General features: G+C 46.5%; 1 protein-coding gene across 6 annotated transcripts in view; it reads right to left on the bottom strand.

Moving 5' to 3' along the window:
• The window catches only part of Boc (BOC cell adhesion associated, oncogene regulated), a 76,210-nt gene that overhangs the window by 26,005 nt on the left and 23,043 nt on the right, over positions 1–27,162 (bottom strand). For 5 of the 6 annotated variants that reach the window (XM_085685585.2, XM_085685587.2, XM_085685584.2 and 2 more), the window contains 2 exons: positions 12,214–12,390; positions 11,330–11,608 (listed from right to left, as the gene is read on the bottom strand). In XM_085685585.2, the coding sequence (XP_085541711.2) occupies positions 11,330–11,608; positions 12,214–12,295 (361 nt within the window). In that variant the 5' untranslated portion in view covers positions 12,296–12,390. Of the gene's footprint in view, positions 1–5,468; positions 5,535–11,329; positions 11,609–12,213; positions 12,391–27,162 lie in introns of those variants that run through there. The other variant, XM_085685589.2, reaches the window with a different exon arrangement.

Raw genomic sequence — 27,162 nt, forward strand, 5'->3', positions numbered from 1 at the left:
ACCTCGGTGGTCCACACTCGTCAGAGGCAGAGCTGGATCCCAGCATAGCCTCCGTCGGGGCCAGCTCAGGGGGAGGGGAAGGTGAAAACAGGGGAGTGGAGCTCCTCAGCATGGCCCTTGTAACCAGAGTTCCAGGCTGGAGAGACAAGGACCCCTGCCCTGGGGACAGAGGTCTCATGTGGCCCTCCTTTCTTACCACACCCTTGTGGGGGTTGTGGCTCTCACCAGCACTGGCTTTCTCTTGAAGGTTCCAGTGAGCATCTCCAAGTCTTCTAATAGATTTATTTACTCTGTCTGTGTGTGTACGTCTACAGTGACCGCTCTCAGGAGTTGGTTGTCTTCTGCAGGCTTGTAGGATCTGGGGCTTGAACTCAAGTGCCAGGCCTGCATGCAAGTGAGGCTACCCACTGAGCCATCTTGCCAGCCCTCCATTTCACTTAATATACTCTTTCATACTTTTGGCTTCCAACATTTTTTTTTTCTTAAAGTTCTTCTGTATTATCAACCTGTTTTTACACAAATTTCTTCTTCATTTTTTTTCTATCTATGCCACAATCTCTTCATTAAAAATAGTTAAAAATAGTTTTAGTGTTTTTTATTTATACAATTTTTTTGTTTAGTCTTTATTAAACTCTGCAGAGACTTACTAGAACAAAGACTGTAAGACTTATTTATGATAAGTTTGGGACCAGTAACTTCAATTTCAAAGCAACCAGACTAGCTCTGTGTATTAGGATTAGCCAGAATCAGCACAAAGGCATAGAGAGTTCGTTGCCATTGCAGTCTAGGGAAGCACAGAAGCACAGGACACTTCGTACCATAAACAACGACCAGCACGAAGCTGTAGGAAACAACGGCTTAGGGACGAACCGCCCGTTGGCACGTGAAAGCCCTTGGAAGGGAAAAGAACGCCATGAGTAGGTGTTAGCTCTTCCTGAATCCAAGGACACTCTTGCCCACGAAAGTAATTCTTGGTGGTTGTCGCCTTCCTAAAGAATCAGGTCACTTGCTTCGCTGGGAGCCCGTGTTTCTGTGAATTAATACTCGGACTACGATACAAATGTCTAGGCGTCACGTGCCTAAAGCTTCCAAATGCGCTGGATGACAGCTCCCAAGGAAGTGTAGCAGCCTTGCTCACATTCCTACTGATTCTTCTTCTTCTTTCTTTTCTTTTTAAATTTGAGATAGGGTCAGTCTCTCACTATGCAGCCATGACTGGCCTGAAATCCAACAAGTAGAGCAAACTGACTCTGAACTCACGGACATCCACCTGCCTCCACCTCTGGAGTACTGAGATTAGAGGTGTGTGCCACCATGCCCTGGATAATTTTAGCTATATTTCATGGGTATGTATGTTAGGAGTATCCATTTAGTCAGCCAGAAAGAAGAGTTAGAAACCTGGGGTTGCACCACTCTCCACCTATTGTGATTCAGTGGCTACTGGGAGAGGGAGGGGCGGCTTTCTTTAACTGTGTGACCCTTGGTAGGCTGACCACACTCCAGGGCGGGCCCCACTCCCAAGAGTAGCTGGAAAACACAACGGAATTTGAGAAGAAGAAATAGTGGAGAAGGAGGAAGAGAGGAAGCAAGATGACAGCTTGTAACTGGTGGACAGGGAGGTGGGGTGGCGAAGGATCAGAGAGGACCTGGGAGAGCCAGGCGCCCATGACTCTCAAAATGAATTAAAGTGCAGCTGGTTTTTGTTTTGTTTATTTGTTTTAATCTGGGGCTAGAAAGTTAGCTTGGTGGCTAAGAATGACCACTGCTTTTGTAGAGGACCCAAGTTCAAAACCCAGCACCCATACTAGGTAACTCACAACCACTTCTAACTAACACACGTGCACACAATGAATCTTTTAAAAGGACAGTTAATGAAGCTGGAGAAGTGGCTCAGTGGTTAAGAGTACCAGCTGCTCTTCCATAGGTCCAGGTTCCATTCCCAGCACCCACATGGCAGCTAACAGCTATCTTTAATTTTCATTGGGGTGGGTCTAGTGCCCTCTTCTGGCCCCTGTGAGTACTGCATGCATATGGTGCACAGACATACATGCAGAAAAAATGTTTATACATAAAAACAAATTGGAGTTAAAAATCTAAGTCCTGACATTTTTATGTGCTGACAGGAATCTACTTCCTAATCTACTTTTCTATCGCCATCATACTAGAACTGAGACCCAGGCCAGCAGAGAAATTCCTACAGCCTGAGTACTCTGCTCTGATGATTCGATATTTTATTTCTTAAAATTCATTCATCTAAACAAACAAGCACCACGTAGTTTCTCTTTTTTGCTGTTTTTGTTTTTTGAGACAGGGTTTCACTGCATAGTCCTTGAACTCGTTCTGTCTCCCAAGTGCTGGGATTAACAATGAGCACCGCCGCCCAGCTTAGCACCATTTTCTTAATAGAAAAAAATTGCTGTTTGCCCCAGAAGATTTTTTGTTTGTTTGTTTGTTTTGCTTACAGTTTCTGTCACTGTTAAGTGATGGTCCTTTAATTCAGATAGGCTTTCTAGGTCTCAAACTGGTCACCAGATCCCCAAATGGCTGGAAGTCTAAAACTAAGATCAAAGTACAGATCACTAAATGTCCCACATGAAGCAAAATGGAGTGTGAAGGAACTCGTCAACTCACTGGGTTGTCCCCTTTCCTCTTACAGGAGCCATCTTGCATTGTCCCACCAAGTGGCTGGTGGTTTCAAACCAAACTGGTCAATCTCCCTCCCAACTTCAGCACAATATACTTCTGACGGCCCTCTCTTTTTCTCTTGGCTTAGACAATGGACTTACAATTTTGGGTCAGTGTGTAAATAGGTGACTGGGCATACAAAGAGTTGGGGGCATGAGTCTGTTGTGGGATAATATTTTTGTACATGGTGAAGATGTGTCTCTGCCAAGGCACCTTCTGATTGGTTTAATAAAGAGTTAAACAGCCAATAGCTAGGCAGGAGAGGATAGGCGGGACTTCTGGGGAGAGAGGGGACCTTGGGAAAAATCAGAGACATGGGGATTGGCCAGTGAGATGTGGAGTAGGTCGGATATACGTGGCAGAATATAGATTAATATAAATGGGTTAATTTAAGCTATAAGAGTTAGTTGGGATCAAGCCTAAGCTAAGATCAAGTCGTCATACTTAATAAGAAGTCTCCATGTTATTATTTGGGAGCTGGGGGTCCAAAGAAAGTCCTGTCTACATGAGTCTTTAAAGGCGCTCTTGGTAAAAAGCCCTGTGACTTGAGCTCAGTTTGGTAAATAGTGACTGCTGTAAAATTGGACTCCTGACTGTTGTGGACAAATATCTGCTGCTAAGAGGTTCTGTGTAGAGTTTACAGCACAGGTCTATCTAGATGCTTGTAACAAATTGCTGATGACCGTTTGAAGAGTCTATGAGAATATTGGCTAATCCTTATAAAGTCATGCCTAATTTACCTGAAGATAGAAGAAATTAGTTGCGACTTTGACCTAGAGCTATAGGCATTTCTCCTCCTCCTCCTCCTCCTCCTCCTCCTCCTCCTCCTCCTCCTCCTCCTCCTCTTCTTCTTCTTCTTCTCCCTTCTTCTTCTTCTCCCTTCTTCTTCTTCTCCCTTATTCTTCTCCTCCTCCTCCTTCTTCTCCTTCTTCTTTTTTTTTTTTTAAACTAACATATTCAGCTCCTTGGTGCCTTCTGAATCCAAAGATCTTTAGGTGCTTTTCTTGCTCACCTGGCCAAGTCAAACACATCATTACCACTAAAGACACAATTTCAAACTAAGCCAGTTCTCCCTTTCCACGCTTTGGCTGCCATGGAGCGGTCCTGGCTTGGCTTCAGCTGCAGACTGCCTTCGCCTCCTGGGGCAGCTCAGGAAGCCACCTGTGTTTTCTTTTCTCCTCCAGCTCTTCATCCCTCTGCCATCCCTTCATCCCGAAGCAAAGGGCGTGCACAGGATTCCACAAGTCAGCCAAGCTGCTCCACATTTCTTTTTTTCAATTTGGAGCAAATGGTTCCCTTCTTGTTTTCTTTGGGAATCATGCACAGCCTGTACCAGACTGGTGTGCTTGGGGTTGGAGATGTTACTGCAGGAAAAACCTGTAGGACCCCTTTCTGAATCACAGTACATACATTCCTCAAAGGTAAAGAGAGAAAGAAAGGAAGGAAGGAAGGAAGGAAGGAAGAAAGGAAGGAAGGAAGGAAGGAAGGAAGGAAGGAAGGAAGGAAGGAAGGAAGGAAGGACAGAAGGGGAAAAAAGGTTAGAAAAATCTAGCAGAGAATGGCATGGAACAACAAGACTAGCTTGAGTTAGGTTAAGAATTTGGTCATAAGGATGGGAAGTGGGGGCGGGGACTGGAGAGCTGGCTTCATGGTTAAGAGCACTGGCTGCTCTTTCTGAGGACCCAGCTTCAGTTCCCAGCACCCACACAAACATTTATAATTCTAGTTTGAGGGATCCCATGCCCTCTTCTGGTCTCCTTAGGCACAAGGCATGCACACGGTAAGCCAATGTATATGCAAAGCCATACACAGAAAAATAAAAACTAAAAAAAAATTTGCTAGTGTTCTCTATGGGAGAATCTGTGTCATTCCAGAAACTTCCTAAGTCTGTCCACCATGTGTTAAAGGCTTGAGGATAGAACGTAAAGATTCAAAACATTAAAGATTAAAGCAGACCCATATACATTCTTCGAGATTCAACTCCCAAGTCTTTCTCAGTAATCCCCCCCTCCAAATTTAAATATATTATTGCTAGCTTCTCAGCTCTCATTAAAATCTGCTCACATCTCTGTCTGACAATTTGACTGCCATATGAAAGGTCATTTTCTCCATTAGACAGAGATGTCCCCAAGAACTGGGACCAGATCTTCCTGTGACGTACTGGAATTCACAAAATCCCAGTTGCGAAGACACCAGCCTCCAAAACACCCAGAAAGAGAAGTCAGCACTGGGAAAGTCCCAGTTTGCTCATTGACTTTGGTTTGACCTTGAAGCTTTTGAGGCTAGACTAAGCAGTGGCAAGCAGCGGATAGTCGAGGAAGAACCTACGCGCAAAGGCACTAGATAATGAATCAACCAATGGAATGTGTTTTAGGAAGAGCATCATAGTGATGGCTGGGAATGACAGAAGTTCTTGGAACTGATTGGCTAGCCTATATACTTTCTTTCCTTTTAGCCTCTCTACATCTCTGTTCTGAAAAAAAAAAAAAGGTTTAAAGAGGCTAGTAAGTACAGCAGAAGTATAAATTGTAATTTAAACTAAAAATCAAGATGCAATATATTATGTATATATTACAAATAAAATTCCAAAGCCACCCCTGACAACATGCAGGTACCAAGCCAAGGCGGCTGCAGGAAGCTGGTGCCTTTACTCTCTGGGAGGATGTGATGGCTATTTTTGGTTCTCAACTTGACTACACAGGGAATTAACTAAAACCCAAATGACTGGTCACACCCGTGAGGGACTGCTTCTTAATTAAATCATTTGAAGTGGGAAGACTTACTTCTAATCCAGATCTTTGGAGTGGGAAGACACACCCTTAATCTGGGTTACACCTTCTTCTGGCAACCTAAATAGGGAACATGGAAGAAGGAAGCTTCTATCTCTTTGTCTGCTTGTTCCCACTCCCCCAGCAAATCCCTTCGCAGGTATTAAAGCCTACTTCTTCAAGGTTTTGGTGTATTCTCAAAGACCAGCTGAGACATCCAGCCTCACAGGTTGAACAACTATTGAATTCTTGGGCCATCTTTTGGTAGACAGCTGTTGTTGGGATAGCTGGACCACAGCCTGTAAGCCATTCTAACAAATCCCCTTTCTATATATACAGAGACTCATTCTACAAATTCTGTTCCTCCAGAGAACCCTCACTAACACAGAACGACTAGAACAATAAAGTCCCCGAGTCCTTGTCTCCGGTGGACTGCTCCATCCTCTGAAATCCAGGACATTGTGAGGGTTCAATGCAGTTTATGGGCCCATAAAGAATGGGGAATAAGCAAAGCTAGCTATTCTTCACATTAAGATAAACATCCTACCCAGGCAGTGGTGGTGCACACTTTTAATCCCAGCACTGTGGACAGACAGGTGGATCTCTGAGTCTGAAGCCAACCCTGATCTACAGGACAAGTTCCAGGACAGCCAGGGCTATATAAGGAAACCCTGTCTCGAAAAAACAAAAGAACCAGAGACAGACAGATAGACAGACAGACAGACAGACAGAATCATTGAGACAGTTGCCTAAGTAGATCTTAGCTTTTTTGTTGGCGTCTGAAGCCACAGGTAGGACTATTCAGGGGTCCTCTGAGACTTTGCTCTCACGGGCTCTAGAGAAAGCTACCGATCCCAGTTATCTCAGCTTGGACTTAAGACCTCTTGTTCTCTCAAATACTCAGCTCCACCCCCTTGCTACACACTAACTGGTAGGTAGCTACACAGTCGTGAAAAGTTCAGTTCCTGACGACACTGCCTTTAAAGAAGCAGTAGAGACAAAGGAGTTCATGTGGATTTACCAGAGGCAGAGGATAGAGCGGGACCTTCCTGTCTCACGTCAGTTCCTTGATGGCATTGTGATTACTGGATGTGCTGTGTGCCGAGAACCTCACAGACAGAACTGGACTGGGGCCATTAAGAGGCCTGAAGTTCCCTATCTGTTGCTGATTCTGAAGCAGAGTGGGAAAGTTGCTGGTTGGGTCACTAGAGTTGCAGTCACCTAATAAACAGTGGGTGGGTGGGAGGGAGGGAGGAAGGAAGGAGTTCAAATGGCATATCAAAAATCAAGTCAGAGCAGGGGACCTGATGTGAGTCGTTAGTGGTGGGAGAGTGTTGCCAAAAAGCAAGGTCAGGTTAAACAATAAAGGAAATTCTCCACAGGGCACAGTGAGAGCAAACGGTTCCTCCCTGCACAGCATGGCAGCCAGGGAATGACAGGAAACTTCCTTCAGCCAATGACCTTTAAAGAGGCTGGACCAGGTTAGGGCGAGACCTTTTGGGTACCCAGTGAAAATCCGCCAGCCTGCCCTCTCGCTCTCTCTGCTCGCTCTCTCTGGTCCCTGTGTTACACACCTGAGATTGGACTTCTCGTTCTTGTTCCGTGAGTTTGCCCTTTATAATAAAAAATGTAAGTGATGAGGCTGGAGAAATGGCTCAGTGGTTAAGAGCATTGCCTACACTTCCAAAGGTCCTGAGTTCAATTCCCAGCAACCACATGGTGGCTCACCACCATCTGTAATGAGATCTGGTGCCTGCAGACATACACACAGACAGAATATTGTATACATAATAAATAAATAAATAAATAAATAAATACCCCCCCAAAAAAAGAAAAAAATGTAAGTGAAATCTTTTGGAGTTAGCTTGGGATTCTTTAACTCACATCCTCACCTCCCTTTCCAGTAACAGGGGAAGACATGGGCGAGGCTCTTGGGATGATTCTCAACTTCTAGCTTCATTTTTACCAAAATCCAGAAGCTGGTGCTACCTGGTCAGGAAGAAATCCACCACTCAGCATCAACACAAGACTACCTGCAGCCTGGGCCAGGGCAGTTCTCCAGGGGCCTCCCTACCTCTTAATCTTTAAGCCAGATCCTTGACTATCCCATGAAAAACTCCTGGTGGTCTCTAGACCGAAGCCAGGAGGCGGCATGTTGCCAGGTAGGCCAAACACACTTGGCTTTGTGTAAAGGTGAATGCATGAAGCAGGGTCCCAAGCAGGCCTTAAATGTTGAGTGCAGCGTGTACGTGTGTATGCACTGGAACTCCCCTGCCTGCCTTCAGGTTAACTCAGAGGGTGCAGAGGCTGCCATTGGTAATCCCATCTAGAGAGCAGTCTTTTTGTACACCAGCCAATCAGCAGAACAGAGCCCCATTCTGCTCAGGAATGCGCTCTCAGAAACTTAATCTAACTGCTGAGTCTGGGCCAAACCTCCCAGTGGCATTAACCCAAAGATAGCACCCCTTTCTCTGCCCCCCAGGAGCCTTCCTGCCAGGCTTGTGATGCCTCCTTCAAGCCTACCACCCACCCACTACCTTCTCTGCAGGATGCCTACCCCTCCCTGGGGCTTACCCCATCTCCCCAACTTCTCCTTCTTTCTAGTCAGGCCCAAACATTTCACTTTGGATCCACATCTGAATGACAAGCCAATGGCTCTTGGCTTTCAAAGGAGACCAGTCCCACTCCAGAACACGCCTTTCGATTCCAACCACACAGCCCTTCAAGCACCAAAGAAAGCAGGAGCCAGGGTTTATTTTGTTTTCTTGTATCAGATAAAGACTATAAATCGAACCTCCTCACATAGGTATACTCTGGATCAAATAGAGAGGTAGAAACCAGACCACCTTTTATCCAGCTCCCCCTTTTCCAAACAATAAGAGGTTCAGGCTGGCTCCTTGTGAGTTTGGACAGATAATTATACAGTGTATTGAGGTCTCCAGACACATGCTGATCATTTACAGAAAGAATCTCTCTCCAAGAGGCCCCTGTAAGGCACAGATGTTGAAAGGCACGTGTAATGCTGAACAGCGGGGGAAGAGCGAATTGCCCAGCCACAGGAAATACTTTGGTCCATTATCAGAGAATTCTACTGCAGGAGGGATGAGCGAACTAGCTAAGGACACAATGGGATATATTAGAGCGTTGGTTACACGATACACACATGTGCAGAAGCTCGTCGGTTGTCCACTAGCAGCCATACTCTTTGCACTGTATTGAGCATATTTTATACTCATTGAAGAAGAAAAGGCAAATTATCATATGGCCAAAGGAAAGTGCTTATCATACAGTGCCAAAGGTGAGAGTTAAGAATAGGATATGTATTGTTTAGACATACTATAGCAACAACAAAAATATATGGGTGTGGATAAAAACCGGAAGAGTAGATGACGAAATAACACTTGTGGTTGTGTGAAGATGGCAGACTTGAGGGTCTCATTGCTTTTTACGTATTCCAGACTTTCTATAGGGTGATTCTAATTTTAAAATTAACAGAAGTCAAAAATGTCTGATGCCAAGAAGTGTGATTCTGGTCTCAGCCACTCTTATTGTGATGATGAGATGATTCCTAACCATCTCCACCTCTTCCTCTAAGCCTTCCGACCCCCCCTCTAGCCCCCCACCCCCGCCAGACACAGCCAGAGAACAGCCCCAGAGGACAGGGCCTAGCTGCACTTTGCCCAACGCTTAGCTTCCTCCCAGAGACCTGACACTCAGACTCCACGGCACTCTTTCTGCCTACAAGGAGAGTAGGGTGGGGACAGATATAGTTCAATGTCAACCTGGCCCCCCAGGGAGACACTCTTTGCCCATCCCCTGTAGGAAAGGGCAGAACTTCTCAATGTTTCCTCATAAACAATGGGCACCAGCAGTAGCAGCGCTGTTCTGCTCTCTCGCAGTGGCATCCTGTTAGGAGTCTGGGACCAGAGACAGGGGGAGTCTTTCTCCCCTGCCTCCGTGTCTCCCTACTCCTCGACACTCTACTCTCCTTCCACAGCTCACATCTCACGCACCCCAGCGACCTCACTTCTCTTCAAAAGGCCCATATTGCAGAAATTTTCTCCTCTGAACCTAGGATGCTGGACAGCTCACTTCCTAGAACCACAGTACCCATGAGGCCATTGGTGATGGTGACACAGAAGCTGAAAACAAGCTTGTCAGGGATGAGGGGACACTATTAAGTTATGAGTTCTAGAAATCTCAAAGTTTATATCCAAATGCCTAAAGTTTGGACAAGTTTCCCTGTTTCCTGCACTTCAAGTGGAAAAGGTCCTAGATGGAAGCAGCTCTTTGTTCCCTAGCTATAAGCCAAGCAAACAAGAACGAGTCCTGAGGTTGCTCTGCTGGCTTAGGAAAGCATTTGATTAGCAACTGTTACGAAAGGCTTGTGAATGAAGGGCTAAAAGTCAAAGAGCAAATGTCCTATGCATGGGACACTGGGCATCTAGCGGCAATCGCATATAAAGGCAGTGTGTCCCACTGTCCCCACCTACCACATGGGCTAATGTAATGAGTTGGGTAGGGAGCATAGAGTGTCAACTAGCGTTACCTGTCCTGGATGAGGCTTCTCAAGTCACTTGACCCTTACTTTGTTTTAGTAGATCCTCAAAATGCATTTCTCAAATTCATTCTAAAAATTATGTCTCACTCTCGCAAGCATGAAAGAAATGTGAGCAGTCCTAAAGACCATGTGGCAAGAAGTACTGAGCCCACCAGAATCTTTTTCTGTGTGTCTGTGGAGTGGGTGGGTGGGAGGTCAGAGGCCACTTAGCCCTTGGCTTCCATATTGGCCTGTGGACATGGGTTCTTTTAACGTAATCATCACAGAAACTAGAGATGGGATAACACTAATTCAACAGCACAAGCAGAATGCCAACAGACAATGATTTAAATCAACTGCCCTTACACTGAGAGCGGCAATATGAGATAGGCAAACCCCTTAACAGAAGGAAAGAGAGAAAGAGGAAAGGAAAGAGCGTGAGCTTTGAGTGGGTGGCACCTCTTCCCTATTTCTCTTCTCTTTATCTATTTATTAAGCAGTTTCCTTTGCATTTGCTCGGGAATTTGTATTTAGGGTCTGGTCAGGTGGCTCAGTGGGTAAATGCACCTACCATCCATCAGGTCTGATAACCTGTGTTCAATCCTCTAGGGTTGCTATGGCAGAAGGAGAGAACTGATTCCTATAGGTGATCTTCTAGCCTCCACCTGCATTCGGTGACCACACACACACACACACACACACACACACACACGCGCGCGCGCGCGCACGTGTGCACACATGCACACACACAGATATGCCCACACACATGCATGCACACTCATATGTGCACACACACATGCGTGTGCACACACGCACACATACGCATGCATGTGCACACACGCACACACACAGACACGCATGCACACTCATATGTGCACACACACACACGCACGCACGCTCACTATAATAAGTTCAAAATGATCTGTATCCCAAGCACTAGGAATATGCTGAGGCCAGGTTTGGCATACACAGGCTTCCTCCATCAAGAGAACCATGACTGAAACCACTGTGACAAGAGGGAAAAAGCTTCCCAGAGAGCAGCTGTCACATCCTCCCCAAACAACCTGCCAAGTGGAGAAGTGGTGTCAATTCTGGGTCCCCAGAACAGTTTTCCCCCTGTAGACATTGCACATATCACCCTGCTCAGAGGGGAAATTCTCCAGGACACCACAGACCCCAAGACGGTTGAGCAGTGACCACTTGACTGAGAAGCTTGCCAGCAGTTGTGGTCCCTTTAATGCTATGATTAACGACAGAGCGTAGGACTATGAGAAAAGAAAGAGTGGGGGGAGGAGGTGAGGTCATACCGCGCAGCATGGCAAAGAAGTAGACTCACTGGCTAGTGTCACCGTGGCTGGCACACTGGCCACAGCTCCTGCGGGAATCCGAGCCACACACTGGTACCGTCCCACAGTATGGTTGTTGAGGGCAGCAATGACGAGGGTCCCACGGGTGACGAGGACACCCAGGGCATCATCCGAGCCGTTGAGCTCCTTCCCGTTGAAACGCCAAGTTATATTCACCCACGGTGGCTCTACCACACAGCCCAGGATCACAGTTCCTCCAAGCTTCTGGACAGTTGACGTGGGCTGGACAGTGACCTGGGGAACCTCACCTGGAGAAAGAGCATCGATGCAGTCATGAGCAGAGTTCCCCAAGAAACTGCTGCCGCCACTACCTTGTGAGGCATCACCTAGATTCGACAACCAGACAAGCTCCCAGCTCTCCTTGCCCATTCCCCATTCTTCCTGTTTCCAGAAAGTCCCCTTGCTATGTGACAATGCAGTACAAAGGCAAAAGCTCAGGCTCTAAAGTTGCACAGACTTTGGCCGAATCCAGTGCCACGACCTCTGAGCCATGTAATTGTGGCCTTTCTGTAAACCATGGCTACCAATGCTTGACTGGCGGCATTGTCGTAAGGCTCCCAGAGTATGCAAGTGACCTACTCTGGGCTCTTACAATAAATGCACGCTCCAGGCAGCTATTATTGTTCCTTTTCTTCTACTAGTAGTATATCTTCGAAATTACTAAAATAGAAAACTGTACCTGATATGACATTGTCCTGATCGCTTTCTATCTTGTGCCCTTGAGTGTGCCACAGCCAGGAGGTCAGCAGAGATGTAGCACTCTAAGGACACTAAGCTACTTCAGGTTCCCATCTGACATCAAGGAAAAGCACTCCCAGGAGGGGCAGGCTGAGGACGGAAGGAAAACACTCACCCAAGTCAGCAAGGCAGCCTGCTGCAGCCAAGAGGAGCCCAATCAGTGCAACCGCAGGCTGCTCCCCTCGGCACACTGTCATTTTCCCTCGCGGTATGGTGTGTCACAGGGGGCTCCAAGCCGAAGTCCCATAAGCTGTGGATGACCCTGGTAGAGCTACCGCACTCCTCTGCAACCCTGTAGTGAGAGAAATTGGGAGAACGGTCAGGGTGAGACTATCTGGGGCTTGGATCATCCCTCAACTCCACTTTATCACCCTTGCAGGCAGTGTTCAAAGTGGCTGTGCTACCAGAGGACCGGTGGTGCGGGAGAATTAGCTGTAGTCTGTCAATCATGTATTTTAATAAAACACTGATTGGCCAGGCAGGAAGTATAGGTGGGTCAAGCAGACAGGAAGTGGAGGCGGGGCGATGAGAACAGGAATATTCTGGGAAACAGGAAGCTCCCTCTGCCATTCCTGCCCAGATCACCGAAGAAGCAACATGTGAGCTGACAGCTGAAAAAGGTACCAAGCCATATGGCTAATGTAGATAAGGATAATGGGGTAATATATGTTACAAGAGCTAATAAGTAGCCAGAGCTAAAGGCCAATCAGTTTATAACCTAATGTAGACTCTGTGATTTTGCTTGGGACTTGCTGGCTGTGGCGTACCAGGCCGGACAGGTACCCCAACAAGCCAGCCCTCATGTTACAGACCGGAGGGGCTCTTCATGACACTTCTTATCCCATGGATGTGTCTTATTAGGATTCTCCTGAGTCTGGAAGTAATTTCATCATGGAAACAGTGCTAGAGTCTTTACTGGGACTGACAGGGAGGACAGGGGAGCCCCAAGTATGGGGGTCTGGGAACTATGGAAGAGCCAGGTAGTGAGTATCTCTCTGTGTGGGTGAGTGCAGATACTGGAACAGACAAAAACATCCTCCTCATTAGCTATCAGAAGCTATGTATCCATGGCTACGTGTCATGCCATGTTGGAGTGCAGAACCCAGATGGACAAAGCTAAGTTCCTCTTTGGGGAATGTTCCTCATTAACACATTCACAATCTCAGTGACCCCTGAAAGCTTTAATTTTCCCCTACGCCAATGCATCACCTATGGCCTTAGGGACTCTCTTATTCCCAAAATAAACCTGCCTCCTAAGCTTGTCAATGTCCTCTATTGCCCCAAACACAAAACAGACAACGGTCTCACGTCAGCCAGGACTCTGATCCTCCCCTGTGCACAGAGCCTTGTTTCACTTTTGCTTTCCCACTTCCACTCTCTCTGCCCTCAGTGCTAGAATCCTGGGGCTTCCACCTTCATAACTCACAGGGCTGCATCTCTGTCTGAGACAACATTCCCCTTGAGATCCTGCCGGCACGGCCTCTCCAGCTGCCTGACACGCTATCGGTTGTCCTTCAACACCTGCCTAGAGCCTTCAGCGATCCTCTTCCACAGTTATTATCACCAGAGCTATGGTTCTCTAAAAGACGCTTCAAAAATCACAAAGGCAGCTGCATACCCTGATGCACTCTGCTGTTACTGCCAAAAACGTGGCGCTGTGTCTAAGCTTTCCACTGACGTATCTCTAGCATTACCAAATAAGGAATTCTGATCGATCAACCTTTACTCTACAAAGGCATCACAATGAGTGCCAGGAACAAAGAGGCAATGTCCCAATGACCAGACAGTGGTGGAACACTGCCCCCGCATCATGTGCATTTTGTTATATTTTTATATGAAGTAGAGTTGGAGTATGTATTTACTTATTATTTGTGTAAGGGCTTTGGGGCATATGCACACATGCATGTGGAGGTCAGGTCAACATCAAATGTGCTCGATTGCTCTCTAGCTTATTTTTTTCAGACAAGGTCTCTCATTAAACATAGAGCTCGAGCTGGCATTGTGACACACACTTTTAATTTCAGCACTTGGGAGGCAGAGGCAGGTGAATTTCTGAGTTCAAGGCCAGTCTGATCTACAGAGGGAGTTCTAGGACAGACAGCCAAGGCTACACAGAGAAAGCCTCTCTCGAAAACAAACAAACAAAAAATCCCAAACTAAACCAACAACAGAACCCTAGTGCTGTGGAATACTAGTTTAAGATGTGTTACACTCGTTTATGCTGTGGAATATTTGTTTAATGATGCAAGGATGTGTTGCATTCTTTTATGTTGCATTTGTTTCACTCTGTAAGGTTGTGATAGTTTGCCTGTCTAAAACACCCGATTGGTCTAATAAAGAGCTGAATGACCAATAGCTAGGTGGGAGAGGAGAGGTGGGGCTGCCAGGCAGAAAGAATAAATAGGAGGAGAAATCTAGAGAAGAGCAAGGAGGGAGGACACCAGGGGCCAGCATGCAACCACACAGCCAGCCACAGAGTTAAAAGGAAAGAAAGATATGTGGAATAAAGGGAGGTAAAAAGCCCAGAGGCAAAACGCGGAGAGAAACGGGACAATTTAAGTTAGAAAGCTGCCTAGAAACAAACCAAGCTAAGGCTGGGCATTCTTAAATAAGACTAAGTCTCCATGTATTTATTTGGGAGTTGGGTGGTGGGCCCGTAAAGAGTAAAAATAAAGCAAAACAAAACAAAACCCAGCTACACCCTAGGGCCCGCCAATAGGGTAAACCAGCTGACAACAAGCCCCAGGAATGTCCCTGTCTCCACCTGCCCCGCACTGGGGTTGTAGATGGTACACAGTGCGGTGTCAGTTTTGTGTGTGGCCTCTGGGGATCCAAATTCAAGTCTTCATGCTTGAGTAGCAGCAAGCATTTTACCGACTGGGCACCCCCTTCCCAGCCCCATTGTGGTTCAGGAGAAGGGTTTAATATAGATTTAAGCATAACATCAGGATATTGCAAGAGATTGGTGCGTGGGGAAAAATGTTATACACTCAAGACGTGAGTGTGGGCCTCTCAAGAGAGAAGAGTGTCCAAGCATATTACCAACAGCGCTTTATACAATTTTTGTGGCTTCTGATAAAACACTATTCAAAGAGTTCTTTCCTTCCATTCTTCCCTCCCTCCTTCCTTCCACTTTCCTTCCTTCGTGTGTGTGTGTGTGTGTGTGTGTGTGTGTGTGTGTGTGTGTGCTTACCAAGGCAAGATCTCTTGCTGATCCAGAGTTGGTCACGTTGGTAATTCTAGTAACCTAATTAGCCACTTTGCTCTGGGGATCCCATCTCTACCTCGTGAACACTGGCATTCCAGAAAGGCTACCCCTCCCACCTGCCTTTATTGTGTGGATGCTGGGGTCTGCACTCTGGCCATCTCCCCAGCCAAGATCATATTTTGACTGTAAACAGAGGTCACAGTCTTCTGTTTGAGATTCTCAGAACGTTCCAGGTTTACAGCCGTGAAAGGGATACGGTTAACCTCAAAAGTCATATAAGCTTAGACCTTAAGCACAGTTCGTTTTCAACATTCTTCTGCAAGAGATCTTTGCTGAAAAGGCTGAGCTGAGAATTTTGACACAACCAAAGAAAAATTTTTAACGGTAAAGGTCAGTATGGCAATATAATAGTTATATTTCTGAGAGAGTGGCCTATGATCAAAATGTAATTCTTCTAGAACAATGGATCTAACGAGTGACTCTCAAATCTTGGTCACATTAGAAACATGGAGGGAAGGGCTATTCTTCCTGATGGAGGGCTTCTCTGAGCTTCCCCATCTGTGCTTTCTGGCTGCCCACAGGTCTGCCTTAGGTGGGCATTTCAGGCCTTCCAGCTCAACCCTTGCCTCTTGCCATGTGCTTGGCACTTGCCTAGAGCCCTTGCTTTTCTGAGGCTTTGGCTCTGGGCTTGGTCCACCCTGGCTGCTGTGAGGGTGCAGAGGACCACATAGGCTCCACCCAGTGAGTAACCTCAGCACAAGCCTTTGGTCCCAACCCACAATGAGGGAGGCTCATGGCGTGTTCCAAGATGGAATTCTTGCCCCTTGATGTTCACGCCCACCCTTTGCCAGGATCCTACAAGTCCTCTCAACTGTCCTAGGGAGCAGACAGGATGTTTTCTGTTTGACAGAAAATTCTTAAGGAAGGCTTGAAAAGACCCCTTCTGACAGTCTCAATCATTTCCTGCTGTAGAGATGCTTTCTGCTCCCGTTTTAATAATCTACTAAATCAAAGGTCTGTTGCTTGTGAGGTGAAACTCATGGAGCGTGAGATGCTCACGCATAGCTTGTGAGTGCTGCCGGAGACAGCGGATGGGTGAGAGCCCTGCCTGCTCCTGGTCCAGAGACCAGGCAAGCTCCGTGCAAGATGAGTCCTCTCATCGGCACACCAGCCCCGTGACGTGGGGACCATTATCTCCACCTTACAAGTGGAGAAACAGTACCAGAAATGTAACTGCTCATGGTTGTGAAATTGTACACCTTGGATGAAAGCCATGTGCGCTGCCCCCAGAGTCCCATGCTTTCTGCCACTATGGCGTCTTTCCCACCTTTCCTATAAGGGCTGTGTACCCACTGATTTTTTTTTTTTACAGAGTTGGAATAAGAGTATGGCCAGACAGTGGTGGCTAGAGGAAACACCTTGCCAAAAAGTATAACTTTCTGTGTCCTTTGATTTTCCAGATTATTGTTTTTCAATTCTCAATCGACCTTTTCCCAATGAGACGATGGATTAAAATAGAACCTTGCATGGGTTCCTAGTTACAGGATTTCTTTCCTAAGGAGACTCGCTCATTCATCCCATGCCCCAGTTTCCCCAGCCCCTTATGGAGATTGGCAGCAAAAGGGCAAAGGGAAAGGGCACAGGAACTGAAGCAATAAACAGCATGGTAGGAACAGCAGACAAAGTAGGCCAAGGGCTGTTTCTCATCTAGGCACCGAATGCATGGAGGTGCTTGGGTCATAAAATGGACAAAGGTTTTACTGAGGAAACTCAGCCCAAACCCCCTACTGCTTTAGGAGGGCAGGCCAAGCAGTTCCCATCACTTCTGCACCTTTGGTAATTTATACAGTTCAAAATGGAAACAGCCCTCGCTCCTGCTGCCAGCCACTGTCCTGCTAAGAATAAAAGGAGAAGAGACTGTGGTAGGGGAGTGAGGGAAGAGAGAGGTAGCATGAATTAGCTGACCCCAGGGAGGAATTCTGGGGTCTCATTTTGTCAATGGAGCATTGTGATGGGGTGTGTTGGGGATACACAGGAACAAAAAGACTGTGTGGCACTCGAGTGTTTTTCTGGCTGGCTAGGGAAACTGAGTTATCCAAGTTACTCTTTTTGGAGACAGCTTAGCCTGGGGCTTACTATGTAGTTCAGGCTGGTCTTGAAGTCAAAGCAGCTGTTCTGACTTGACTTCCCAACACTTTACGGGGTTTTACAGGCATGAGCCACCATATCTGGCTTAGATTTATTTTACTTTGTCTTTTTATTTTCTTTTTAATTTATAGAGCTAGGTATTGAAAACCCGGAGTCTAACACGTGACAGGCCTGTTCACCACCATGGAACTATAGTCCCTCGATTCTCGGCTGTGGTCTGTGTGATTTGGGAAGTACTGGTGATAGAGCCCAGAACCTCACCGATTGTGTATTGTGGGGACTTCACTGAGACTTCCTAGACTGAGATCCCTATTGTACTTGACGGCATAACAGTACCAAAGATATGAGTAATAAAGGGTCTTATTTAAGACACATATGCACACCTATCTATGAATATCTATTATGTATATGACAGGAATATAAATATACATATATGTATCTATATATGCAAGGCATATATATAGATGGAGGACCTAACTGCCGCGTGACTTTGCCTCCTCATGGAACGAGTGAGATGTTTTCGAAGTTGAAGGAAGACACCAGCACGGCCTGTTATTTTTCTTGGCAATCTAAAAATATGTCTGGATCCACCTTATTTTCTTATGTGTTTTCTCAGAAAAAGAAGAGATTTTTAAAATAGCTAAAGAAGACAAACGGAACAATGAGTTCCTGCCATGAATTCTAGGCCTTGAGGACTAGCCATTTTGAAGGATGATCTTCACACAGAAGTTTGTCCGAGCAGCTTCGCTCCTGACATACACGTTTCCCACTGAAATAATTGATTCCTGGCAGCCGTTCCTGAAGCCGTCCAAAAGAAACAGCCAAACACACATTTCTGGAGTTGAGACCATGCATGAGAAATTGTGGCCGTGGACTGTTTATTTATCTTTATCTTTTTTTTTTTTTTTGAGGAAATTACAAACAACAGAGTCCGTCATGAGGAGGCAGCCAGCCCCACTCCTGCCCACGAGGCTGGCTGAGCACAGGAAGAGCGCCCCTCCACATGGTTCTCCCCCCTTTCCACCTCACCTGCTCAGACACAGGTCCTCTGCAGGGCCTGGGCCTGCACCCATGACAGGAGGGGGAATCAAGCAGATCATGTGAGCTGCCTCAGGAACAAATGACTAGTAAGGATGAGAGCTGACAGCGTCTTTTGTTCCGCTGCCTGAGAAAGGCTGGACACTAAAGCTTATCTGCCAAGGTACAAGTTTTGACAGGCTTCCCATTTTATAGAGCAAGATTCCGCATTCCCAGTGGTCTGTGAAGGTAGAGCAAAGCTTTCTTTACCCCTGAGACAAGAAGTAAGTGGGTGTAAGTGTAGCTAGCCCCAGGTCTCAAGAGAGTAAAACTCCCAATCAAAAGATCACGCTGCAGGAGGCGTTAGAAAATCGCAAACATTTATTTCTCGGAGGGATGAATATGTGAATTGAGAGAGATTTAGGAGAAGGAAATTTTAAAAAGACTACCAAAACACCACGTATACACCCTTGAAAATACATAGTAAAAAAAAAAGTTTATTTTTACTTAAAATGATGTGCTTTACCCACAGACCTAATTAAAAGGAAACATTTTTTAAATTGGAGGGACCTCAGGAAAAATGTAATATGGCTTAGAATAACATCTAGTGGGTTTCCAGGCAACTGAATCTCCCAGTTCGCGAAGTCAGGAGACTGGGACTACGAGTTGTTTCTGAGTCCCCATCCAGGGCTCAGCTTGGTATCTAGGACCACCCCCTACAGGGATTCAGAACTGGTTATAACTGTTTCTGCATCTGGTTCCTTATACATAAAGATAATATTGCCATCTGTCGCAGTGCTGTGTGTGTGTGTGTGTGTGTGGTACCTGTATGTATGTGCTTCTTAGTGAGTGTCTTCATATGTGCAGCTGGACACCTGTATCACGTGTCTTTCCTTGATCACTTGTCATTTTCTCTGGTTTTGAAACAGGCTCTCTCAGTGAGCAAGATGCTATCTGAATCCACTAGGCTGACTGCTCAATGAGCTTTTTGGATTAACTTATTTCCTCAGTGCTAGCGTTACAGGAGTGTACCAGACACATACACGTGTGCGTGTGTGCACTCCCACCGCCCCCCACCGCCCATGCACATGGCCAGCCCAGCTTTTGAACATGGGTTCTGGAGATCTGGACTCAGGTCTCATACTTGCGTGGCAGGGACATTACAGACCAGGCTATCTCTCTAGACTCAGGGTGACTCTCTACACAGCAAATTTCATCACTCTAATCACAGACATACTAAATCTATAACAAGCTCCCAGAGTTCACCACACAACCCCTCTTTGGTAAAAGATGATGGCAGTGCTCTACAGTTGTGCTACCTCAAACAACAGGTGACAACTGGCCACCTGTCAAGTTGTGCAATCTGGCTACCGTAACAACGGAACTAGATCTTAGGTTTGCTGTACGCGATAGTATAGGGCTGGCGACTACGACGTTTGCAGGCACAGTTTTAGATTAATATCTGAACGTCTCCTAGACCTCTGGGATGCCTCCGTCCCTCCCACCCTCCCTTCGTTTCATTCCCCTTTTGTGTGTTGCTGGGGTGCATCTGTGTGTGGGGTTGCACATGCATGTGTGTTCACATGTATGTAGAGACCAGAGAACAATGTTGGTTGTTGTTCTTCAGGCGCCATCCACATTTCTGAGGCAGAGCCTCTCACTGACCCAAAAACCCCGAAATAAGCTAGTCTGGCTAACCAGCAGCCCCAGAGACACAACTGTCTCCATCAATACTCTCAACCTTTTCTTTTCGTTTTTTAATGTGGGTTCTGGGGTTCAAGCCCAGGTCCTTCTTGTCTTGTAAGTAGTTTACTAAGCTATCTGTCTAGCTGCTCTTCCTCTTTGTGTGTGTGCCTGTGCATGTATGTGTGTGTGTGTGTGTATGTGTGTGTGTGACAAGAACTTGTTGTGTAGACTAGGGTAGCCTTGAACTTTCCATTCTGTCGTCAAATAGGGAAAAATAATAATGGTCAGATGTTCTCAAATAATGCGCCATGCTTTTGCCAGCTTCTAAATATCTTTCTCTTTTAGTCTTTATTCAGATTTTATGTGTGAGCCTATTAAAAATCTACATGTACTATGATTTACACTGGTGAGGGGGGTATTGCCGTAATCTACCTCATATAGATGGTATAGAGAGACACTGTTAACTGTAACACACGGTTTCATTACTTAGGAACTTACAGTCAAATTTGGGATATAAATTTACTAGTACCCAGCAAATACACTTGAGCTCTTCTCCATTTCCCAGACTCCTCTGCAGCTAACTGAGGGTCACATGACTAGCGGTGGCCAGTAAAATATGAGTAGGCCATTATGTCACTTCTGGACTAGGTCAGTGATGACCTAGAGAGCCAGGTCTGTTTCTCCTGGTGTGGTGACCATAAGTTACGTGTTTCAGAGTCCACAGCTACATGATGGAAGAAATCAGCTCAAGGTGTGATATTAGAAGAAACAAACCTTCCTTCCTCCTAGCCATTCGAGCTCTGGAATTAGTCTCATGGGCCAACCTCAGCCTTTTTTTTCCCCTAAAAGTTTGGCTAGTAATGGAGTCGGTCACAAACGGAAGGCTGTAAATGACAGCATTTTCAGGAAACGCTCTCTGGATGTGGTGGAGCTTGGCCTGAGCTCGGGAGGTGGTGTTCATGTCAGGAAGAAGAGGCCATCTCCGTTAGAAGGCAACGCTGAGCGGCGGGAAGCAGTGTTGCCTGTGAAGGCTGCCGCATCTAGCAATCCGGCCCTAGAAAGACTCTTCTGGAATAGGGGTCTCTCACCATTTCCTGATTTATTCCCTTATGATACTAGAGGCAAGTATCCCTAATACGTGCCTCATTCATCAGTGAAAACACAGAGGGAGAACTTAAAAAAAAAAAAAAACAACAAACTTTAGGTAAGTCTAATCATAGTTGAATGACTCCTTAATCCTGACTGGTTTACAATCATTAGTTAATAACTTCTGACACAAGCTTGTTTGGGGTAGGATCACTGCTATAATCTCCTTCAAACAGTCTGCTTGAATGCTAATTATTTTGTTGACTTCTCATCAGATGCGATTGCCTTGCCAAAGCTTCCACCTCCTCCCATGGCCATAGAGAGGTCAGCTCCACTGTTGTCTTTCTGTTTGCATACACTTAGATGATCAGCCGTCTCTTCAAGCCAGTTTCTGTGCAGGCATCCCCTTAAGCCACTTAACCTTTTGTGAGAATTAATTTAATTAAAACCAAATAATATAATCTGAAAATCCACTTAAGAGAGAACAAGCAAGCTGAGGAGACAATGAATGAGTGGCTAGGGTCCCCACTGACAAGCCCTCTCTACCCAGGAGATATCTTGGATACTGTGTAGACTTGTGACATTGTTCTGCAGCCTAAAGACATCGCTGTCAGTTCCTGGATTAAATATCAGTGGCGGGCGCCCTACTTCTCTTACAGACAGAAAGAAATGCTGAGGGAATTACTACTTTCAAGGCCACAATGGAATTGCTCAGGTTCACCTTGGGGAGCTTATATCCCTCTTTGGAGGCCAAGAATAAAAAGTGACAGATGGGACACTGAGACAGTCATGCTGTGAAGACCACGGTAAGAGAGTCTGAAATCAACACAAAGACAGAGGGAACTCATAACCCGTGACATTTGGGGCAGAGTGGTATGACTGGGCTCCACGTTCTGAATCCACTATAACAAGCTGATAGCAAACAAAGGTCATTTGCCTTCCAGGCAAGACCCTCTACCATCCTTGGACTTGCCTCTGAGCTCTTGTAAAATGCACCTCTGTCTGGCAAAGGAGGAAGACATTGCAAAGGAGTCGCACTTCTCTGTGACTTGTACCCCTTCCAAAAAATGGCTGCGGTGTGTGTGTGTGCATGTGTAGATAGATGGACAGACACCAGAGAAGGAAAATCACTGTTGTTTTTTTCTTACACACTCCCATCTCAATCCCCTCACCCTTATTCCATATAAATTCAATTTGACAACCCTGCTAATTGGATAAGAACTCCTACGCTCCTAGGAGGCTGTTCCCTTTTCTTTCCTTTTACTTTTTCTTTCTCTCTTTTTGTTTTTGGAGGGCTCAAAACAGGGTGATTGTGCCGTTCTTTAACACGAATTCCATCTGCTTTATTTCTCTCTTGCCATTCAGGGCTCCTTCTGAATATTTATGAAGCCTTCCCTCCTCCTTACTCCTTACTGCCCCACCTCCACCCTCCTGCCTCTCTCCCTTCTCCCCACAGGGCTCCAGCCTCCTCCCCTTCTCTAGAGCTGGGACAAAAAAACCTTCCAGTGCCCCCCTTCCTTGCTTTAGATAAACACAGGCAGTGTCAAGTGTGAGGAGAAGGGGGAGGAGGGAGGGGATCCAACTGCCAGTCAAGCCCCTGGCCTTCCATGCGGCCTGGGGGCCTACCCTAATCTGCTGCATGCTTGCCATATGGGGGCTGTGTTGCCCAGGGAGACACTAACAGGCAGAACGGAGCTTAATAGAGTCCATATTCATTGTGATGCAGTGAGGTAGCTCAAGGCACCACTGCCCCTTCGCTGGTCTCATTCTCCTGTTTCTCACTTTCTTTCTGGTTTTCTTCTCTTCTTCTTCTTTTCTTCCTTTCAGAAGGGGCTGGTCCCCAGAGAGCTCTAATGGGGGAGAGTCCTGAACTGCTGGAAAGAGTGGACCTAAGGAGGCTGGGAGTGAGGAAGAGGATGGTGGAGGGGAGGGCAGTTGAGAGGCACAGCTTGGACACATCGGAGCAGCACACACGGCGTGAGCCTGAGACTGCACACATGAAGGACAGTGTGTGTGTGTGTGGGGGGTGAGTGGGTAGTATTTAATATCTATTTATTTTGACACCAATGCCTATGTAACCAATCCCCATCATTCTCTTTTCCTACTTCCTGGCCATCTCAATACCAACTAACTACACTCATTAAATCACTGGCACCACTTCTCCAGGGTGCCAGGCCTGTGACCAATTCCAGGCTCTGCATGATTCCCTTGAAAAGCTCTAGGTGTGGAAAGGTCAGAGGTCCCACTTATTAATGTTGCTTAGCCATGTATCCGAATTTCAGCAAGTGATGCCCATTTGCACTGACAAGATTCTCTTTCTGTTGCTAGCATTTCACTATATAGCCAAGGTTGGTTTCAACCAAGTGGTTCTCCTGCCTCAGCCTCCTGAGTGCTGAGACTACAAGCTTGTGTGACCACCACTCGTTGCATTGTCTTCTCCTACATTCCTTCTAGAATACCAAGCTCACTCAAACAGGTACAGATTATGGTAATGTCTGAATGTAGTGGCGTGTTCCTTTAATGCCAGCACTTGGGAGGCAGAGGCAGAGGCAGAGGCAGAGGCAGAGGCAAAGGCAAAGGCAGAGGCAGAGGCAGAGGCAGAGGCAGGAGGATCCCTGGGTGTTTGAGACGAGCCTAGTCTTCAGAGTGAGTTTTAGGACAGTCAGCTACATAGTGAGACTCTGCCTCAAAACAAAGCAAAACAGAACAAAACAAGATTACAGTATCAGGGCAGCTACTGTCCAAGTGTCTGTGGCACTGAGCGCGCGCTTCCTTTGACACTCCGCAATGTCTTGTGAGGTCGGCATGTCATCGGTCTGCTGAGGATTTATTGGTGGTGATTAACTATCTCGCCTGTGATCACACACAAGATAAACCTCAGGGCCAGGGTTTGAACCCTTGAGTTTTTTTTCATTCTTCTGAAGCTTCATGGAAGAAGTTCAGGCATAATAATTCAGAGGAGTCTGGCGTGGATTTAGCAATTAATATCATAATTACAAAGATCAAGTAGCCGCAGGAAGATAATTGTTTCTAAGAGGAGAAAATGATGCCCATCCCATTTCGGGAGAGGAGAGTGAGCATCTGTGTGAGGCCATGGAAGGCTCAAAAACCAGGTCACTCGAAGAGGAAGAATTATGAATGATGTTTTAGCCCTTTGAGTTCAGTTTCAAAAAGATGAAAAAAAAGAAAGTGAAAAGGAAATGGGCAAACATACCCACTTTGATAGCTCCCCAACTTGGAACGATTAAGCGAGGTTCAAAGGCTGCACATAGCCTTCCAGGTTCTTTGCGCTTGGCCTGAAGTCAACCTCTCCCGTGACTTCCTCCCACTTTCTCTAATCTCAGCCAATTGCATTTTCGCCTTCTGATCCTTCATGTGAACCACTGCCCCTTTCCACTTCATCCCTAAGGAACCACTCTCCCTCAAGCTCCTCTTATTTCTCCTTCACGAAGCCCCCTACAACGGTCCCTCGGTCTATCTTCTGAAGAGCTTTGTGCACCTGTTCCTCTCCGTGGCAATTTACAAGTTTTGATGAGTGTGTCTGTAGTCCTTGACATTGACTATAAACTCCCCAAGGCCGGGATGTGTCAAACGCATCTTAGTATTCCTTGGCACTTCCTGTGGTCATACTCGCTGTTTGCTGAATGGAATGATTTGATCCAGTTAGAAGATTGAGGTGGAGGAGGACTGTGGAAAGGGACTTGGGGACTTGGGAGTTTTCGTAAGAAGAAATATCAAAAGGTCCCAAGCGGTATAGCCACGGGTGAGTGCTATGGAGGCTGTATGCTCCTTAAGGATGAGGCTGCAGCCAAGCAGATTCTCTCGTGGCTTGTAGCCTTCAAAGAGCTTCTTTTTTCCTCCTTTTGCGACTCTCCTCCTTGGGAGCTCCTGGCTTGCTGCAGGACTGGCCATAATCTGATCTAGGACGGAGGCTGCCGGAGCTGCTAAAGGGCGCCCTCCGCTTCAGGCTAAAGGAGATTTGCAGAGAGGGAGGAATAAAAAGCTGTTGAGTCAGAAAGAGAAAGACAGGCCCAGGCCTGAGGAGTTCAAGCAAAGAGCATGGGGAGGGGAAGGAAGATGAGAGCTGAGACGTGGGAAAGTCAGCTAAATACATCGGGTTCTTAGGATGTACTTAGCCCAGCACTGGGTGCCGTCTAACCACGATCACTTTAATCTTCCCCACCCAGGAATGTTCCTGTCCCCAAGTAGATGCCTTACCCTAACAGCTCATGGCATAAGGACTTCGGGGCTCATCTTCAATGTGTACTGTAGACCAAAGCTGCTCTGCTTGTGACAGTGTTGGAACTCTGGGTCAACGCTAAAGAATGTCCCACCCGAGGGTCAGATATGAGCATTTCTGTTTCTACCCCAAAGCACCCTATAAGATAACCTGAGGTTATTTCACCCCTTTGAGACTTGGAGAGACTGTGAGAATGAGAGCGAGGGCTTTTGATGAGCTATGAAAAACCATTAATGAGATAATGTGCAAAACGCAGCCCGACACAGCAGTCACACAGTTGGTTTGGAGAGAGGGGGTCATGAACTTTCTGTGGAAATTGGTCACTGGAGATCTGATTCCATGCAGTGGCGTTGCCACCTGCTGGACTTCTCAACTAACGTCCTTTCAAACCAAAGACGCGTTACATGTTTCACAGTTCCAGACATGTACAACATGCGTCTTTTGCTCTGGGCTTGTGGTCTGTACACAGCCATGCCGTGGATGCCACTGCTGTTCTTCACACGTGTGTCTGTAGGTCAAGGAATGAATGGGATGGAAACAGCGATACATTCTATATGATTTACAGAACCTCCCATAAGCCCTATTTTGTCTCGTGGGGGATATGTGCATGAGTGCACGGGTGGGTGCGTGGGTGGGTGGGTGAGTGCATGTGTATGTGCATGCGTGCATGCGTGTGTGCAGAAGGAAGGAATCTCTGGACATGCTCTCATTAGTTTCTTATGCTCAATCTCCACCCAGACCTTGTCAACATTTACTATAACAGAAGCCAGCAACCTTCCCCCTCCTGCACGCTTCCCCTTTCTGCACACTCTTGATGATGATAATGACATTAATGACCATAATTTCTCCACAGAGTGTCTCTACTTGTTCAGAGAGAACGGAGAAGATCTCCCCACCCAACAGAAGGCTACTTGGCCCCGGAAAGTGAGGTGGTGTTTACAGAGAGGAGAACCTGACTTCAGTTTCTCTGCAGTGTCCATTCCCAGTTCCAGAAAGGAACTTGCTTCTGACCTCAGCAAATGCTCACAGCCACAGGGAAAGGCACACTAGTACAAAGAAAAACACCCGATCTTTCCATCTATGTTTCTAAAGACTGGAGGTGGCCAGGACTATTCCTCACAATACAGTACTCGGCCAATTCAAACACTATAGTCCCTGGAGAGGAAACAGGTACATGCACCTCAAAATCTCCAGATGCTAAAAGTAGACAAAACAACAAAGGAAAAGCTATTATTCTATAGCCTGGATAGATAGTTTTTTTTTTTTTAAAGGCGAAAGGCAACCCTTCCGGGACCTGCACTTAAAGCAGACCTTGGATGCTTAAAGTCCTATCTCTCAGGGCAAAGGAATCCATGTGCGAGCACAAACCCTACTGTTACACACAGGCTCAGAGCAAGGCCAACACACTTTTCCCTGCAGCCGCCCAAGGAAAACAAGGAGACCCTGAGAACAGGGTGTGATTATCCCAGGAAATTCTCCTAGGAGCATGCTATCATTCAGTCATATTCAGGACCTCAAGGAAGGCGCTTCCTCCAAACCATGCAGAAGGGCAAGGGGACTTGGTTCCTAAGTGAAGTAAGAAAAGCAAGGGCATTCTGTTTAATGCTCACACTGAGAAGAGGTTACTGCTGGTAACCACGGGTCACTCCTGCCAGGAACAGTAAAGCCCTGGGGTGGGC

The sequence above is a fragment of the Myodes glareolus genome, chromosome 2 (genome assembly GCF_982192425.1).
Source record: "Myodes glareolus chromosome 2, mMyoGla1.1, whole genome shotgun sequence".
Classification (NCBI taxonomy): Eukaryota; Metazoa; Chordata; class Mammalia; order Rodentia; family Cricetidae; genus Myodes; species Myodes glareolus.